Below are 17,184 nucleotides of genomic sequence, written 5' to 3'. Positions count from 1 at the left end.
TTAAAATAATAGGAGCTGCAGAAGGATTTTTTTTAAACCTTGCTTCAATGGGTGTTTTTCTTTCCCTAATATAGCACAGTTAAATGAGAATCTATACAATAAAAAATGATTACAAACTGCTGCGAAGCACTCTGCTTGGGGTATAAATGGAATTATAAAATTCACAGTATTTTCCAAAGAACAATTCCTGAAAGTAAAGGGGAGCACTGTTGGTTATACACTGACAACAGGCTTAGGTTAGGACTACCTAAGGCATATCTGTCACAAGCATAGGTGACTCAAGGAGCCTCTTTCTTAAGACTAGAGTTGATATAAATACAAGAAGAAGATTCCTACCTGCTCCATCACACTACCAATCATTGTTGTCACCTTCTTACTACTCATTACAGATTAAGTATATTTATTAATTTCATTACTTATTTGTCATTATTATTGCTTGGATGCTATACTAACTACTGGTTAGACTGGGTATCAGCAAAGTATGGTTATTACATTGGAGCTACTCAGGGCTCATCAGTCCTTAGGATGAGAAATAATAACAGAGGCTTCAGCCTCATTTCAAGAATTTGAAAAGAAGTTTTAAAAAGGTTAAGTATAAGTGAAACCTAATAAGAAATCACTTTATATGTGATCAAATACTATATTTATTATCATTAAAAAGAAATATCTTCATTCCTATTCTAACTTAAATGCACTAGGAAAGAAAAAACATCTTAAGTATCCTCTTCTACTTCCTAAGCTACTTTTAATATTACATAAATACTAGATTTGATGTGGAACATGTGCAAGATGGAATGGCAAAATGGAAATACAAGGGAGTGTACTGTACCTTGTTTTACCTTAAGAAACACACACCTGACAAAAGGCAATTTTCACATCCAAGGCTGGCTCACTGCAGTAGTACAATAAATGGAGGCTCATAAATACCTGCAGAGAAAAAGGAGGGGGTGACTTTTCACATCACCCAATTATTCATTACTTAACTGTACAAACTTTAATATTATTTGAATTATACACAAGGGGTCATGCACAACACATTTCAGCATGATTCTTATTCAGACTACTAATAAGTACTTTTCACAAATTATAAATATTAACTTAAAAAGAAGATAAAAATGACCTATCTTCTATAATGATCAACATCATCACAATTATAAAGAATAGATATAAGAAATTGAGTACATATAACAAATTAAAGTACATCCTATCATACAACAATTTCAGTTCTAGGCATCTAATTTTAAACATTTCTCAAACATTCATTTCAAGGGGCTATATATAAGGATGTTTATTCTATAAAACAGGGACTATTCAATAAAATGTAATTTATAATAAAATTATATTCAGGAAGTGGAATAATTGAATTAGAGTTTAAGAAATCAACATAGATAAAATTTTCAACAGGATGCTGAGTGAGGGGAAAAGCAAGTTTCAGAAGAGTATGAAAACCACTATATTATTAATATAAACTTTTAAAAATATACAAAATGATAATATACATCACTGTTAAATTACCATATAACCATAGACAAAAAAAAATATGGCACTATACAACATGGTTTAATCTTAATGGTGAATGCAAATACTTCAATTATATTATTTTCTGTATGTTTAAAATATTTTATAATTCTGTAAAGTTTTAAGGAGAAAACAAAATTTATCTAATGGTATAAATGCTAAGTTACTTGGGAATGATGAGGCAGCATCATAGAAACCCTAATGAAATCTTATCAGTTCAATTAAACACACTTTGTTGAATGTTTATTGTGTGCATGACACAATTCTGTGAGATAAAGAATTTTAAGACCACATTGACAAAAGACTTGATTCTGGCAATATGAATGAGTAGATATCCTGGAAACAACTCTCAAGGCAAAACTTCTTAAGAAGTTAGATGGAATATACAAAATAACCTTTAAAGTGCATAACTGAACTGCCCAAAAAGGCAAGAAAAATTCTGAGGTGCTGAAAACCACTTGAAAAGATCCAAGCAGGGAAGGTAATGAGTTGAAGCTGCCACTTGCCCCAGGCCATCTGCTGATGTCTGAAGACTAGAACTTTAGTTCTTAAAGGACCGCAATGCAGAGTACAGGAAACAAAGCTTCGAATCTACCTATGGGGGGAAATCCCATGGCGACCCCTGCCAAATGTTTCCCATAGGGAGTTTTAAACACACTTCTAAACCAGCTAAACAATCCCAGAAAAAAAGATCTGAATTTCAAGAAAAAAAATATTTCACATTGGAACTTGTGCAGATTTTTAAATAAGAAGAATGAAAGGACAAGAAACAGTAAGATGTTCCTGAAGAAAAACAAGGTGGGCATTTGTCTGTGGGGAGGTGGGGGCAAGCAGGGAATTGCTCTACCACAGACTGAGGTTTGTTTTTTAAAGCTCTAATAATTAAAGTTATGTAGGGTTGATGCAGAGATAGACTATCAATTAGAGATAGACTTGAGAGCCCAGAAACACACATACAAATATGGAAACCTGATTATATTATGTTTTGTTAATATAGTCTCTTAAATCTAATGATATTAAAGTATCTCAGAAAAAAGAAAGTGTGCATTAAGTCCTGCTGAGACAAGTGGTCGTGAATACAAGGCAGGGGCAGAGAGAAAGCACATCCCTGTTGGGGGATAATCCTCTGTGGGCCTCTCACATTTCTGCACGTGTTGCAAACAGAAGCACTGGATGCCTTTACTCCAGACTATCTTCTTAAGGATGGTTATACAACAAACAGCCTTGGAAGAGAGAGACAGTGTCTCCCTCCGGAGCAAAAGGCCAAGTTTGATTCTTTACCAGTATAACATAGATAAGGTATCCCTCTGGGGCAAAACATAAGGCATGCTTACTATCCATTATAAAAGGTTTGGATTCCCTTAGGATGGAGTTCCTCTTCTATAACCTAACTACATGTGCAGCTGTTACTTGACCTTCTTTGAGTCCCCCTGTGAGAATTGGGGCCTGAGAAATTTAGTATTTATATTTTTATGCTACTACAAATGGCATAATTTTCATTTTCATTTTCCAAATTCTCATTTTTGTAAATGACCTTATATTTTACAATAAATCCATGTGTTACATCTAGTGAATTTTTGGTGAGCACTGCAAGAGAAGACAGTTTTTACTTTTCTTTTCTAATTACTTTGTCAGTCTGCTTTTGCTTGCCTAATTTCAGTACAAAGTTGAATAGAAATAATGAGATGATGTTATGTTTGCTGATGACCTCAGATGCATGTATGTGTTTACATTTAAGGTAATCATGAATGTTATTGAGTTTAAATCTACCATTGTACTATTTGTTCTGTATTTTATATTTATATTCTTTTTTTATTGTCTAAAGTTTTATATATGTCTCCTTTTTCCCCAAATGACACCCCTCCCCCCAGGCCATTCCTACCCAGGACAAGCCCCCACCTTCCCAGTGTCTCTTTCCATTGGTTTTGCTAATATGCATGCAGACAAGTCCTTTGGTTGCTCTCTTACCCCCACACTACCATTTGTCTCTGGATCTGTTCTTGTTTGTCAAATTATGTTGATCATTATATCCCACGTATGAGTGAGATTATGTGATATTTATCTTTCTCCAACTAGCATATTTCACTTAGGATAACGCTCTCCAGTTCCATCTATGCTGTTGCAAATGGTAAAAGTTTCTTCTTTTTTTATAGCGGCATAGTATTCCATCACAATACCAGATATCAAGCTATATTACAAAGTCACTGTTCTCAAAACTGCCTGGTACTGGCACAAGAACAGACATGTAGACCAATGGAACTGAACAGAGAACCCAGAAATTGTCCCACGCCATTATGCTATTAGTATTTGACAAAGGAGGCAAGAGCAATACAGTGGAGTCAAAACAGTCTCTTTAATAAACATGCTGGGAAATTTGGTCTGATACACGCAAAAAAAAAAAAAAAATGAAACTAGATCACCCACTTACACCCATGCAAAAACAAACTCAAAATGGCTAAAGGACTTAAATGTAAGACGGGAAACCATAAAAATCCTACGAGACTCCATAGGCAGCAAAATACTCTTTTTTAAATCTATTCATTCTCCTACCCAGCCTTTTTTTTTTTTTAAAGAACTGTGTAGCTTTATGTTTTCTATTTTATTTTATATAATAGCACCTTAGTTATACTTCTCTTTTTTCTTCTTTCTACTGGTTGTTCTAGAGTATATCACCTGCATTTTTAATTTTTAGTAATCTAGCATTAAACAATATTATTCCACTTTACATATACCTTTAAAAATTTACAATAGTATACTTCAATTTCCCCTATAGTCCTTTGATATTATGTCATATATTTTACTTATACATGTTTTATAAACACCATAACACATTGATATTATTTTATTTATTCACATGTTTTCAGTTATAGTCCTTTTATATCTTTATGGTTTTTTTTAAACATTTATGTTTTTACAAATGGTTTTATAATTTTATTTCCATTTTCCTAATGCTCATTTCCAGCATTTAAAATATGTTGTTCCATTGTCGTTTCATGATCTTGTCACATGCATTAAATGGGGATATTTTTTCCTCAGTCTTATCACAGCACTTTGCTTACAATATCATGACTTTCATTCATATGTCTGTCTCATACTACAGTATTACCTTCTCAGGGAATGTGATTGTGTTTTATTCATGTTAACAACTTCAAGACCCAGCATTATCCTGAGTATACAGTTACTGTCAGGCAAACGTTTATTAAATAAAAGGAGAATCAAATTTAAACCTTGCCTTCTCTAGCACAAATCTAAGTATCTTCATTGTCTCCGCAGATTGAGATTTGTCAGTTTTCAATAACGTTGATGGTAACAAATTAAGCATGAGGAGCTTGCGGCAGTGGAAGACGGGCTGCCCAGCAGGACTCTCTTTGTTCTCTGCTGCTGACCTGGACATGTGGGAAATAGCATCCAGCCCATCACCTGAAGTGAGCAATGCATTTTAATTTTTAATGAATGAATAATCTTGCTAAGAAAAACAAAGCATCCTGACCTTCCCTGGTTTGCATTATAAAGATTTCAAATATAACACCATGACTAAGTCCCTTAGTCACTGCAGAACCCTCCACAAAGGGACAAAAAGAAAGAGAATGTTCAGTATGATAACCTCAGTGAATTACAGAAATTTAATTTGGTAATTCTACTTCCTGATAGCGTGGCAGAGATTTGGCACCCATGCATAGAAGCAACACACAAGGCAGGGCATTATCTCAATAGTAGTCTAAAGTGAAATTAGTGACAATATCTTGGTGCCATATAGGACCCGTGAGGAGCTTGCAAATGGGAGGGGATAATAACTGGGAGTTTAGTGCTTTCAACTACTGGTTGTTCTCCTGGGAGAAGCCCCAAATGTGCATTCCTTACTGTGTACTGTTCTGAGATTTTCCTCATTACATGCCTATATGAGTTAATGATTGCTCTGAGCAACGCAGTCAGCCAAGTTGTATGAATGAAATACACTTAAGAATTTATTAGGTTGAACTGGTACAGAGAAGCTGCTATAAAAGAATGCAACTATGGCGCACTTTAATAGCTTAGATCAATACTTAGATTTTTTTGTATGCAAGATGTGCCAACTAAACCACAGGAGGGTTGAAAACCTTCACAGATGCAAAAAATCAAATTGTTCTGGGCAACTCCAGGATCCCACGGTTTGTCACTGAAATGCAATATATACAACGAAAAACCAAATGAACTATTGATTACAAAAAAAAAAAATTAAGTTCCAGTAGCTTCTAAGCTTAATTGGTATTTAACAAACTCATTATATATAAATTATTTTTGTATTTATTACAAGTGACTCTCTCAACAGTCTAAAAATGTGTATACAGTATTCATTGTTAATTACAAAAAACACTCTGTATCTTCTATGCCCAAAAGGAATCTCCAAACTATGTGCAATATATATATATATCTTACCTAATAATAGACGAACATGTAAATTGACCATACCTTCACTATGCCCATAGCCAATCAAAGTGAGTATGCAAATTCACCCCCAAAAAATATGGCAGTTAATTTGCATATATAGGTGCCCAGTGCCTGTGTCCCAGGGACATCCTGGCACCCAGGTCACTGTGAGGCAAGGCTGCATGGGCCCAGGGCAGCCTGGGAAGGGTGTGAGCCAGGAGGCTCCTGGGCAGGGCCAAGCCTACAATCAGAACGAGGGAACAGGAGTGGAGCCTGCGATCAATCACAGGAAACTGAAGATCCCCTGCCCAAGGGGTAGAGCCTGTGATCACAGGGAACTGGGGGTCCCCTGCCCTGGGCAGGAGCTGGGGTGCCCTGCCCAGGGCCTAAAGCTTCAGCCATAGGCTTTAGGCCTGGGCAGGGCCCAGCCTGCAATTGGTGTGAACTATAGAGGAAACACCTTTTTTGACTGCTCATTGGCTAAGCTTCCTGTATGCCACTGGTAATATTCTTAGTAACTTGGGTAATAAGAATCTAAAAAGGTGATCTACAGTTTTTCCACAACACTTCTGGAGAAAAAAAAACGAGGTCCACTGCTGGAGGGCTAAGAAATGTCATATCCTGCCCTAGCCGGTTTGACTCAGTGGATAATGCTTTGGCCTGCTGACAGCCGGGTCTGGGTTTGATTCTGATCAAGGGCATGTACCTAGGTTGTAGGATCCTTCCTGGCCGGAGCCCAGATCAGGGCTCACTCAGGAAGCAACCAATCAAAGTGTTCCTCTCACTTTGATGTTTCTCTCTGTTTTTCCCTTTCTTTTCCATGTTCACTAAAATTCAATGGAAACATATCCTTAGGTGAGGAAAAAAAAAAAGAAGAAGAAGAAAGAAAGAAATGCATATCCTATAAAAGACACATCTTGAAAATGCTTAAAGAAAATTGTCATATTTTCATGGTGAAGGGACTGGAGTTCGTGTTGATGAAAACACCTTGGTGGCTGCGGTGACTGGCAGAGGCTGCAGCAGCGGGGTGATGGGGCTGGTTGCCCTGATCACCCCGGTTGCCACCCACAAAGGGAGGCCAGGCTGCGGCTTAGGCCCGCTCCCCATGAGCCTAAGTGGTCAGTAGGACATCACCTGAGGGCTCCTAGTTTGTGAGAGGGGGCAGGTTGGGCTGAGGGACCCCACCCCTCACCCCTAGTGCATGTATTTTGTGCACTGCGCCCCTAGTGTGTGTGTATAGATGTGTGTGTGTGTGTGTGTGTGTGTGTGTGTGTGCGCGCGCGCGCGCGAGCACGCGTGCCTTGAAATTAGTAATTATGTTTTCAGGTAATGATATGGAAAATAAAATTTAATTTAATTTTCTATTAAGTACTGTGCAAATGCTCACTTTAAGATATTATTAATATTATTAAGTCCTTAGCTCCATGGAAAAAACAAGGTATTTAGAAAAGAGGTAATTCCTTCACCTTCTTTTATTTTTGTATCACTTACTCCCCAATGAAAACGGTTAGGGAAGTTCTCCCTTTCCCTGACTTGAAAGCCACTCCACCTAGTTCTGTTGGAACAGAGTCCAGGGAGTAGAAGGGAATTAGAAAGTGCCAATAGGCTAAGAAAGTCACGGTTCAAACTCCAAGGAAAAATCTATCTATGTAGAAAGTCCGGTTTAAAGCTAGAGAGGCAAAATCAAGATATAATATCAGGTTGGAATCAACCTAAATAGGACAAGTATGGAAGTGTAAGTCCTGAGAAATTGCTTCCAGAAAACTCCATCCAGCACATCGCCGCCAGCTTTTATAGGTCAGTGGCTTGACAGGAATAGTTCCAAATGTAGGAGGAAAAACCCACAGGGGTTGGCTACTCTGCTAATTTATCTTATGCAGCAAACAAGGCTGTAGAGAAATTGCAGTAGCCAAGTATATTTATAGATCATAAAACAGGCACATTTCTTATTGATGGTGAGCACTGTATTGCAAAGCCCAGATTCTCCCTTTAGGGCTGAGTTTCATTTCCCCAGATGCTGGGAATTTTGACTGCTGACAGCACACAGGTGGGCCTCTTCTTAGGAATGGCCCACTGCTATCCTGCCAGCGTGGATGAGTGTGGACCTATGAACCAGGAGGTCACGGTTCAATTCCCCATCAGGGTATATGTCTGGGTTGTGGGCTCGATCCCCAGTGTGGGGCATGCAGGAGGCAGCCAATCAATGACTCTCTCTTCATTGAAGTTTCTATCCCTCTCTCTCTTTTCCTCTCTGAAATCAATAAAATATATTGTTTTAAAAAGAATGATCCACTACTAAAGGGAGCTTCCCTACCCAAAGTTACACCCCTTTCCCAATGAATGCAGGGTACAAAGTCTCCACCCCAACCCCCAACACATACATACCCTTTGTCATAAGCTCATTCCAGCTTCACAGCTGCTCTTGGCATCAGCTACAACCCCTGTTGCAACAGCATTGCAATTTGGCTTCATCTTGTGCCCAGGCTGTGTTCCCCACCTCCTGGCAGGTGTTTTCCTAAAAGCATTCCCCAACAAATCACTCTCTGGCTAAGAATATGTTTCCTAAGGAATCCAACCTAGAAAAGCTGATACCAAAAATAGTTCTGGGAAGCAGACTTTAAGATAGATTTGGGTCTGGGTAATCTGTCTGGCAAGGACAATCCCATCTCTAGTCATAAGGCCTAGCATGCAATAGTGAAATAGTTGTTATAGCTTTGATAGGTGGTGACCTGAGATGGAATGTACTAGCATATGCAATATCTCAGGCCCTTGAGAGAATGAAAGAATATCATAATTGAAAAAACTATAAATCAGGGCATGCCAAAAGGATACAAGGACCAGGCCTGAAAGAGTTCCCAATGGCCAAATGTGGAATAATTTAAGCAACAAAATAAGTAATGGAGTATTGGATTATAACCCCAAATGTAAAATAAATATTCATGAGTCCACAGTGATATAAATTATTAATAAATAAAAAATGGGGGAGAAAAGGCAAGTTCTTACAGAAAGCTTCCAAATAATTTATGTTGATATTCCCCCCTCTAGGAGGTGAAACAACTTCTATCCCACCATCTTACCCCTCCTACTCCCCAGAGTGAGCTCCTTTGGTGGCTTACATCTAAAGAGTGAAAAAGAAGAGGAATGGGAAAAGTAGCATTACAATGAAGAAACCTGGCCCACACTGCCTCAAAAAGCTGAGCAAGGTTAAATTATCAGTGATAGAGCATGTTGATTGCATGCAACCATTGTATGATGTAATGAGGATGGCACTTCAACTTTGCGGTCTTTACCCAAACACCTATCACCCCTATCTAACCATAAGAGAAGCACCAGACAACCCTAATTGAAGGACATTCTCAAAAACATTGATTGGCAAGTATGCCTCAAAAATATCAAGCACTGAAGACAAGGAAAGTTTAGGAAACTAGTCACAGACCATAAAGGGCTATGGAGACATGCTATCTAAACATAACAAAGGTATCATGGTGATAGAGTAAACTGAGTCAGCAGTATAGCACAGGAACTTTCTGTAGTAGCTCCACAACTTTTCTGTACATTTAAAACTATTCTAAAACAAAATTTTTATTTAATTTTTAAAAACTACTATGGGATTGGAAGGCTAATCCTAAGGAATATAAGTGTATTAAAGGAAAATATTTAAAGGTTGAAGGAGATTAATCATCAGGCAATGACTAAGCCAGAGAAGCTTCATCACAGTCTATAAACAGATTCTCATTCCCTGCAGCTGGAGGGTGAAAAATCTAAGGATCAGACTTAGGAATTCATTCAAAGGGTAGTTCAGGGTCTGGCATAAAGTGTTTAATTATTGTCATGCTCAATTCTTTTTTCTTTTTTTTTGACATAAAAAGTCTGTTAGAGAGACAATAGAATTTTTCTAAGGAAATATACATAATTAATTAATTAATTAACAAATATATTGTTTAAAATGCAGACTATTTTAACAAGAGTCTGCACTAAATATTTAGTGAAAATTGATTGTGTTGAACATTGATGACCATCCATTGCCTTTCATTTGCTACATGTACAATAGATAATAAGATGCTATTATAGCTTCTCACAAAGGATTTGCATTTATTTCTGATAATCTTAAATAATTAACAGATATTAACTTAACCTGAATCTATCTTCATGAGCCAAGTTGAAAAGAAAGGGTAGAAAATATTAATAGAGGAACTGAGCCAAAATAACTTGCCAAGGTTTTTAATGCTTAATACAGCACTCCAAATTCAACATCACGAGTCAGTCCTTGTGAATGACTGAGTGGGAAATACTTCAAGGCTTGCCCTAGCCGTATCCTTTCAGGTAAGTTAAGTGTTACAGATAAGAATCTGCTGAGGCTGTTGCTCTATCAGTTGGAGATTATTGCTTGGCAGCATTTGGTAATAGGAGTGGGCAGTCAGTGGTAGCAGGTGTCCAGAAGCACCAGCACAGGCTCTTACCTAGACCTCATCACCTTTGGTTCTTGACCAATCCTCTATCCAATGCCCTTTTACCAAATCCCTTTATGTTTAATGTAACAACCGCAAAAACAGAGAGAGACCTTTGCAGAGTAGAGATTGTACAAAACCAAATCAGATGGTACCCAGAGAAGGTCCAATTAGAATCAAAGCAGAGACTTTCCACAGTCAAAAGTTAAAGGAGAAACTGGAGAATACTACTGGAACCCATTACTCCTTTATTATTCAAGTGTATGTTGATCTCATTAGGGAAATTAGTTAGACATTCTCAACAAATTCTGTCATTTTCATAACAACCTGAATTTAAGATTTCTAGTTTTGGTTTTTTGGGGTTTTTTTTTCACATATGGATGTCTGGACTAAAAAATTAAAATTAGTATTATTGATATGTTATCCAGATGAATAAAAATAGAAAAATGCTAGAGAAGATACTCTTTACCTGCCCTAAAAAATTTTTTAAATTCAATATAAAGTGAATAGTCTTGTTACCAAGAGCTATTAGAATAATCTACAAATACTAGGAGCCTGGTGCACAAATCCTGGCCTGCACCCTCTTGCAATCCAGGACCCTTGGAGGATGTGAAGAGCTGGTTTCAGCCCCATCCCCACAGGCCAGGCCGAGAGACTCTATCAGTGCACAAATCCAGAAACCGGGCTCTGGTATGCATATAATATCTTTGGCTAATCTCCTCCCCCCTCCCCTTTCCCCCTTCTCTCTGAGATTCATCAGTCTGTTCCATGTTTCCATGCCTGTGGTTTCCACTCCTGTGTTGAGGATCTGCCCCTTGGTGGTCAGTGAGCATCATAGTTATTGGCCAGTCAGCTGGTCACTTAGGCTTTTATATATATAGAAAATATGGAAATGCTCAGCTGCAAAGTGCAAATAGTAAAATTGCCCTAGAAATGCATTACATCACAGACCCAACAGAAAACAAAGAACATTAGTCTGACTTGCCAGAGCATAACTAGCGTATTCCCAATCTCTTTATTTTAAGACACATTTAATCTCTTTTCAATATTGCTCTTTTTCATATATATTATTGTTGATAGTATTATAGACATTCCCCAGTTTCTCCCCCATTTGCCCCCTTCCTCCCAGTCCCTGACCCCACCCAGCAGGGTTTGACAGCGGACCTCAGGCCACACACAGCCTGCCCTGACACCAGGTCAGGGGACCTGAGGCCATGCTCCCCACCACTAGGCTAGGGGACCTCAGGCTGCACCACTGCCAGGCAGGGCTTGACAGGGGACCTCTGGCCATGGCCCCCGCCCAGTGGGGTTTGACTGGGGACCTCAGGGCGCACCCCCAGCCTGTTGGGACTTGACGGGGGATCTGAGACTGTGCTCCCCCCACCCAGCAGGGCTTGACAAGGGTGGGGCTGGCCGAGTCTGGGTCTTTCACAATTTTGAGGTGCTGCAGGTGTACAGGGACTTCACTCTGGGTCCTGCAGTGTGCCCCAGACTCTGACAGGAGGAATATTTTCATATACATTTTACTAATTTTCTTTCATCCCTGACACTTCTATTATAGAGAAAGGGCAAATAGCAATATTAAAATATTTTCTCTAATTAATCCCCTTTTAATGTGCACAAATTTCATGCACTGGGACACTAGTTCTAAAATAATAATCTTACGTATCAAATTTTCCTGAAGACTGACTATAATATATATCCTTTGTTGGGCTTTTATGAGATTTTTATATACCTAAAATCAAATGTGCTAAATAAATATAATTAATATGTATACTTCTATAAGCTTAGCAAATTACTTTATCTATGTTCCCTTCTAAAGTTTCTAGTGGATTGATTTTCTAGTTACTTATCTTAATAAATTTAAACAATCATCATGTTATTTTTTGTTTGAGGGACATGAAGATCCTGAAATTGAAATTATAAATATAAAAGTTATAATTAACATTTTTACATTATAAAAGATATAAAAGGCTTCTTGTCAAGGAACTCAATTACAAATATTTATTCAATAGCTATAATTGCATTGTTCTAGGCATTGAGGATATATCAATAAACCAAACCAAAAGAAAAGAGAAGAATTTAATTCCTCTTTGTGCCAGACAATTCAAAAAATAAGTATAGTTAAATGTATTGTAGTATAGTAGAAGATTTGAGGCCAGAAGACAACTTCTGGGAATGCCAAACCACAACTTCAAATTGCAAGGCCAGAGCTGACCTCAAGCTCATGCACCTATTGAAGAGAATACTTGTGAGAATTCTCACAAATAGACCCACTAGTTGAGCTTTACATTGGAACTTTGTAAGAACCATCTACACATGTGGTCATAAATCAGTCATAAATTGTAATGACTGTCCAAAATAAGAAGCTCATTTGCTCATGCCCATTCTGGTTGACTGACTTCCTAGATGAATTCTGTATAAGAACATAGTGAAGTTCAAATGGAATTCATAATTTTGAACTGTACTCATGGAATAAAAATTGAAGGCTGTAATACTAGTAACAGGCTTAGCAAATCAGTGTTATATTAATCTTTGTATCAGATTAAAAAAGAGAGCAAGAAAGGTTATCTCAAGCATAGTTTTTACACAAGTAAAAAGATTGTTTAGATAAAAATGAGACACCCAACATTTTCTATAACAGACCCAAACACCAAAATAGGCCCCACAGAAAAATGCATGCAGCTTTTTCCCCATCCTCTTATAATACAGTCTGAGAATCCACTTTTTACATTTGATTGCTGACAGCGTTAGAGCTTTCCCCTGCCCCCTTCTGCCCCAGAACTGAGCAAGCTAAGAAAGCACAGACGCTCTCTCTTTCGGTGATTTCAGGAAATTCAAAACATTCAATCAATGACCCAGGTACCCAGGAACCCGCATCCAAGCTCCCCGCTAACCACAATAAAATCCCAGTCTCCTTTCACAGTCCTCTCAACTCATTTTGGGACCTGCTTAAGGATTTGTCTGCTCTCCCCAGGAAGCCTCATTATATGTAAGTAATAAGCCTTTTCATACCCTTTCACTGCATGTATGGTGTCACCTGTCCTGACATCTGAAGCGACTTTTGGGTGGGGGAATCCATCTCTCCTCTGCTGGGTGACCATAACAATGGGTGTGGCAAGCCTGTCTAGAGAATTACCAGACTGCTGGGGATCTTTCTTCTCTGGCTAACTGGCTCTGCTGTCTGCTCAAGAGCACGCCCTGTGAGCTATGCTGCCTGCTGGCTAGCCTGTGCTCTCAGCTGTGCTACTTTGTGCTATATTTGCTGCGTCCTCCTAAGCTTTTGTTACAGATTTACATGATCTATGTCAGATGTTTCATCATTTGGCATTTAGGGACAGGGATATGGATTTGGGGCCCTCCTCAAAGGGGCCCTGGATCATATATCTTGGATCTGTGTCTGTAGTCTCAATTCCAACATCAACAGGGACTGGCCCTTTCTATAGAGTGGTCAGGAGAAAGACTGATGTCCTGTGCAACCTGTAGGCCCACTGGGTGGTCTGTTGGGTGGAGGAAAGCAGTTACTATGTGACATGCTGAGTCACACTCCTAAAAGTAGATGGTGCCAAAACCAGTTTGGCTCAGTGGATAGAGCGTCAGTCTGCGGACTGAAGGTCACAGGTTCGATTCCGGTCAAGGGCATGTACCTTGGTTGTTGGCACATTCCCAGTGGGGGGTGTGCAGGAGGCAGCTGATCAATGTTTCTCTCTCATCGATGTTTCTGGCTCTCTGGCTCTCTCCCTTTCTCTCTGTGAAAAATCAATAAAATATATATATATTTTTAAAAGTAGATGGCTTATCAGGATATTATAAAATGCCTTTGCAGCTGCTGCGTATACCTCTGTCATCAGCAAAGAGCTTTACCCTTAGGATTATAGAGGAAAACATCAATACCCTCTTCATTCCCCTCCTCCATAAGACAGCCCAGGAGTTAATTCAAACCCTACATCGACCTGGACTTCTTAAACCCTATAAAGCAACCATTCACATGGAGGAGGACCCTGATCTTTAGGATATTGGTCTCAGGCTCTCTGAAAGAAAAAACAAAAATATGAGCAGCAAATTTATGAGCCTATAAGCAAGAACTTCTTTTCCACTGAAGTATATCTAACAGCAACAAGAACAACAATGACAAAGAAAAACTGGTATGGGAGGTAGAAACAAACAAACAAAACTGAAAAACAGGCCCAACTTTGATTCAATTGGAAATCTAACTTATACTTTAAATGTTTATATATCAAAAAAGATAAAAGAGAACTGATTGCCTTTTGTACCTCAACAATATAGGTTATTAAGTGTAATATCTTTGGAATGCATCATTTGCCAACTGTCATGATCTACTAGTATGTTTATACTAGGACTCAAATTACATTTAAACTATGAATCCCTCTCAATTTAAACAAAGTAATTTCTATACATTTAGGAAAGTTATAAAATATAAACTAGAGATATATAGATATGCCTCACCTTAACCACCAGAAATATTGCCTTGTCTAAATTTCTCATAGTCATGGTAACTATTGCCCTAAAATATACTATATATGGACAGTCTGAAACAAAGACTAATAAATTGAAATTAAATTAAGTCTTTGGCAGTTGCAATTTTCTTTAAAAAGAAAGAAAGGAAGAAAGGAAGGAAGGAAGGAAGGAAGGAAGGAAGGAAGGAAGGAAGGAAGGAAGGAAGGAAGGAAGGAAGGAAGGAAGAAATGACTTCATGGATCTTCCCCTTCCAGAATTGATATAAAATCTATTATATCAATAGGGAAAGGGTGATAATGGCCACTGTTCCTTTATTAATAGCCAGATTTGGCCTTTTCTTAAACTTAGAAAAATGAATGGCACCTCATGGTGGATTATTATAACCATAACATTGTGGTCTCACCAATTGAGGTTATAAATATATGGCAAGTTATTGTCTTTATTCAATCAGTTACTGGCATATATTTTGCTATTATAGATATGGTTAATATATTCTCTTCATTATGAGAAATAAGCATTTCAAACTTTCTTCATGCATGTGTAGCATTATTAGTCTCAATACCCAAACCAAATTTTGGATGGGGATCAACCCTTTCTTGGCAGGGTGAGTACAACATTCCTCTATATTAATGATATAAACATGCCATGGTTTTTATTTTAAACTAGAGAGGGGGAAATTCCTCAGCCCGGGAGCCCTTGGGGGATGTCCAACTGCCAGCTTAGTTCCACACCCCGGGGGATTGAGCCTAAGCTGGCAGTCAGACATCCCTCTGGCAGCTCAGAAACCCTCAAGGATGTCTGTCTTAGCACTATGGAGGAGGCAGCAAAGTTCCCCCTGTGGGAGCACACTGACCATCAGGGGGAAGTTCCTGCATTGAGCATCTTCCCCCTGGTGGTCAGGGTGCGTTATAGTCACCGGTTTTTCCCAGTCATTCCACAATTAGGGTCATTTTCCATATTACCCTTTTATTATATAGGATATTTAAAAAAAAAAAAAAAGAAAAGAAAAAAAACAACTATGGCTTAGTTGCCATTCTGTAATACCTCAAACTCTATACGCAAAAGTTAGATTCCCGCCGGGACCAGCTTGGCTCAATGGATAGAGCGTCGGCTTGGGGACTGAAGGGTCCCGGGTTCGATTCTGGTCAAGGGCATGTACCTTGGTTGCAGGCACATCCCCAGTAGGGGGTGTGCAAGAGGCAGCTGGTCGATGACTCTCTCTCATCGATGTTTCTAACTCTCTATCTCTCTCCCTTCCTCTCTGTACAAAATCAATAAAATATATTAAAAAAAAAAAAAAAGTTAGATTCCCTACCTCAATTCTGATGATCTGAGGGCATGAAGAAATAAAACTCTCCCACAGTGTTCAGGTAACAAACATTATTTACTACAGGCCTGGAATTCTGCTACACACTAAGGACATAATAGAGATTTCAGTCTGTTAAGAAATAGGGAAGACAGAGATCAATCAAAAATATGTCAAGAAATGTCCATTTTCAACTGTGACAAGCTCCAGGGAAGAAGAGTGTATAGGCTGAAAGCTGAAGAATTAGTGGAAGTGAACTAGATTAAAATTAAATAAATAAATAAATAAATAAATAAATAAATAAATAGGGAGGGGGGAACAAAGATAATTCCAGGCAGGAGGACTAAAATATGCACACAGTGATAAAAGGAGCACAGAGAGGTGTGAGGCTGGAAGACAGAGCAATTGTTACTGTCAAAGAGTTTCAGAGGAAACGTGACATAATCAGATTTGGTTTTTAAAATGATCACCCTGGGTCAATAACAAGAATGAATTGAGGAAGGTAGTGTAGTTAAAGATCAAGTATCAATAACCCAGTATCAGTAAATGATAAACATATGTATTTCTTCCCTTTCCTTACCCCCAACTGTAGGAAGATATGAGCACTACATGGAATGCATATACCTCAATTTGTGTTTTCTCCTAGGTTGGAAAATAAGGTCTTCTGAAATGGAAGTTTTTAAAAATTACCCAAAATGGATGAGATTTACAGAAACATCTTAAATATTCTCTATTGCAATGAAATAAAACTTCATTTATTTTGCCATAATCTAAAATTTGTAGATGGCAGATGTTTAGTTGACCTAAAAAAAAAAATACACCTTGAAGTTAACTGCTCCTAAATAGTGTGTAAATTCAACTGCTAAATCACATTAATATTCGGGGGTGGGGGAGGGGGAGTTTTAATACCCACACAAGAATCTGAATAGTTTAATATACTTTGTTCCTGTGCAGAAAAAGAATTACTAGCCATCCTGATATTGCTATCCTTAAAAAAAAATGTCTGCTTGGAAATTTGGCAGGGAC

At 38.2% G+C, this 17,184-nt stretch overlaps 1 protein-coding gene across 8 annotated transcripts in view; it reads right to left on the bottom strand.

The window, feature by feature from the left end:
* MAPK10 (mitogen-activated protein kinase 10) overlaps positions 1-17,184 on the bottom strand; it is a 260,366-nt gene that overhangs the window by 139,565 nt on the left and 103,617 nt on the right. For 7 of the 8 annotated variants that reach the window (XM_036455909.2, XM_036455654.2, XM_045571017.1 and 4 more), the window contains exon 3: positions 856-927. In XM_036455909.2, the coding sequence (XP_036311802.1) occupies positions 856-921 (66 nt within the window). In that variant the 5' untranslated portion in view covers positions 922-927. Of the gene's footprint in view, positions 1-829; positions 928-17,184 lie in introns of all 8 variants that reach the window. The other variant, XM_036455733.1, reaches the window with a different exon arrangement.

The sequence above is a fragment of the Pipistrellus kuhlii genome, unplaced genomic scaffold (assembly GCF_014108245.1).
Source record: "Pipistrellus kuhlii isolate mPipKuh1 unplaced genomic scaffold, mPipKuh1.p scaffold_m20_p_1, whole genome shotgun sequence".
NCBI classification, from domain to species: Eukaryota; Metazoa; Chordata; class Mammalia; order Chiroptera; family Vespertilionidae; genus Pipistrellus; species Pipistrellus kuhlii.
Note: the sequence above shows the minus strand (reverse complement) of the source record. Positions and strands in the feature narration are given on the sequence as shown.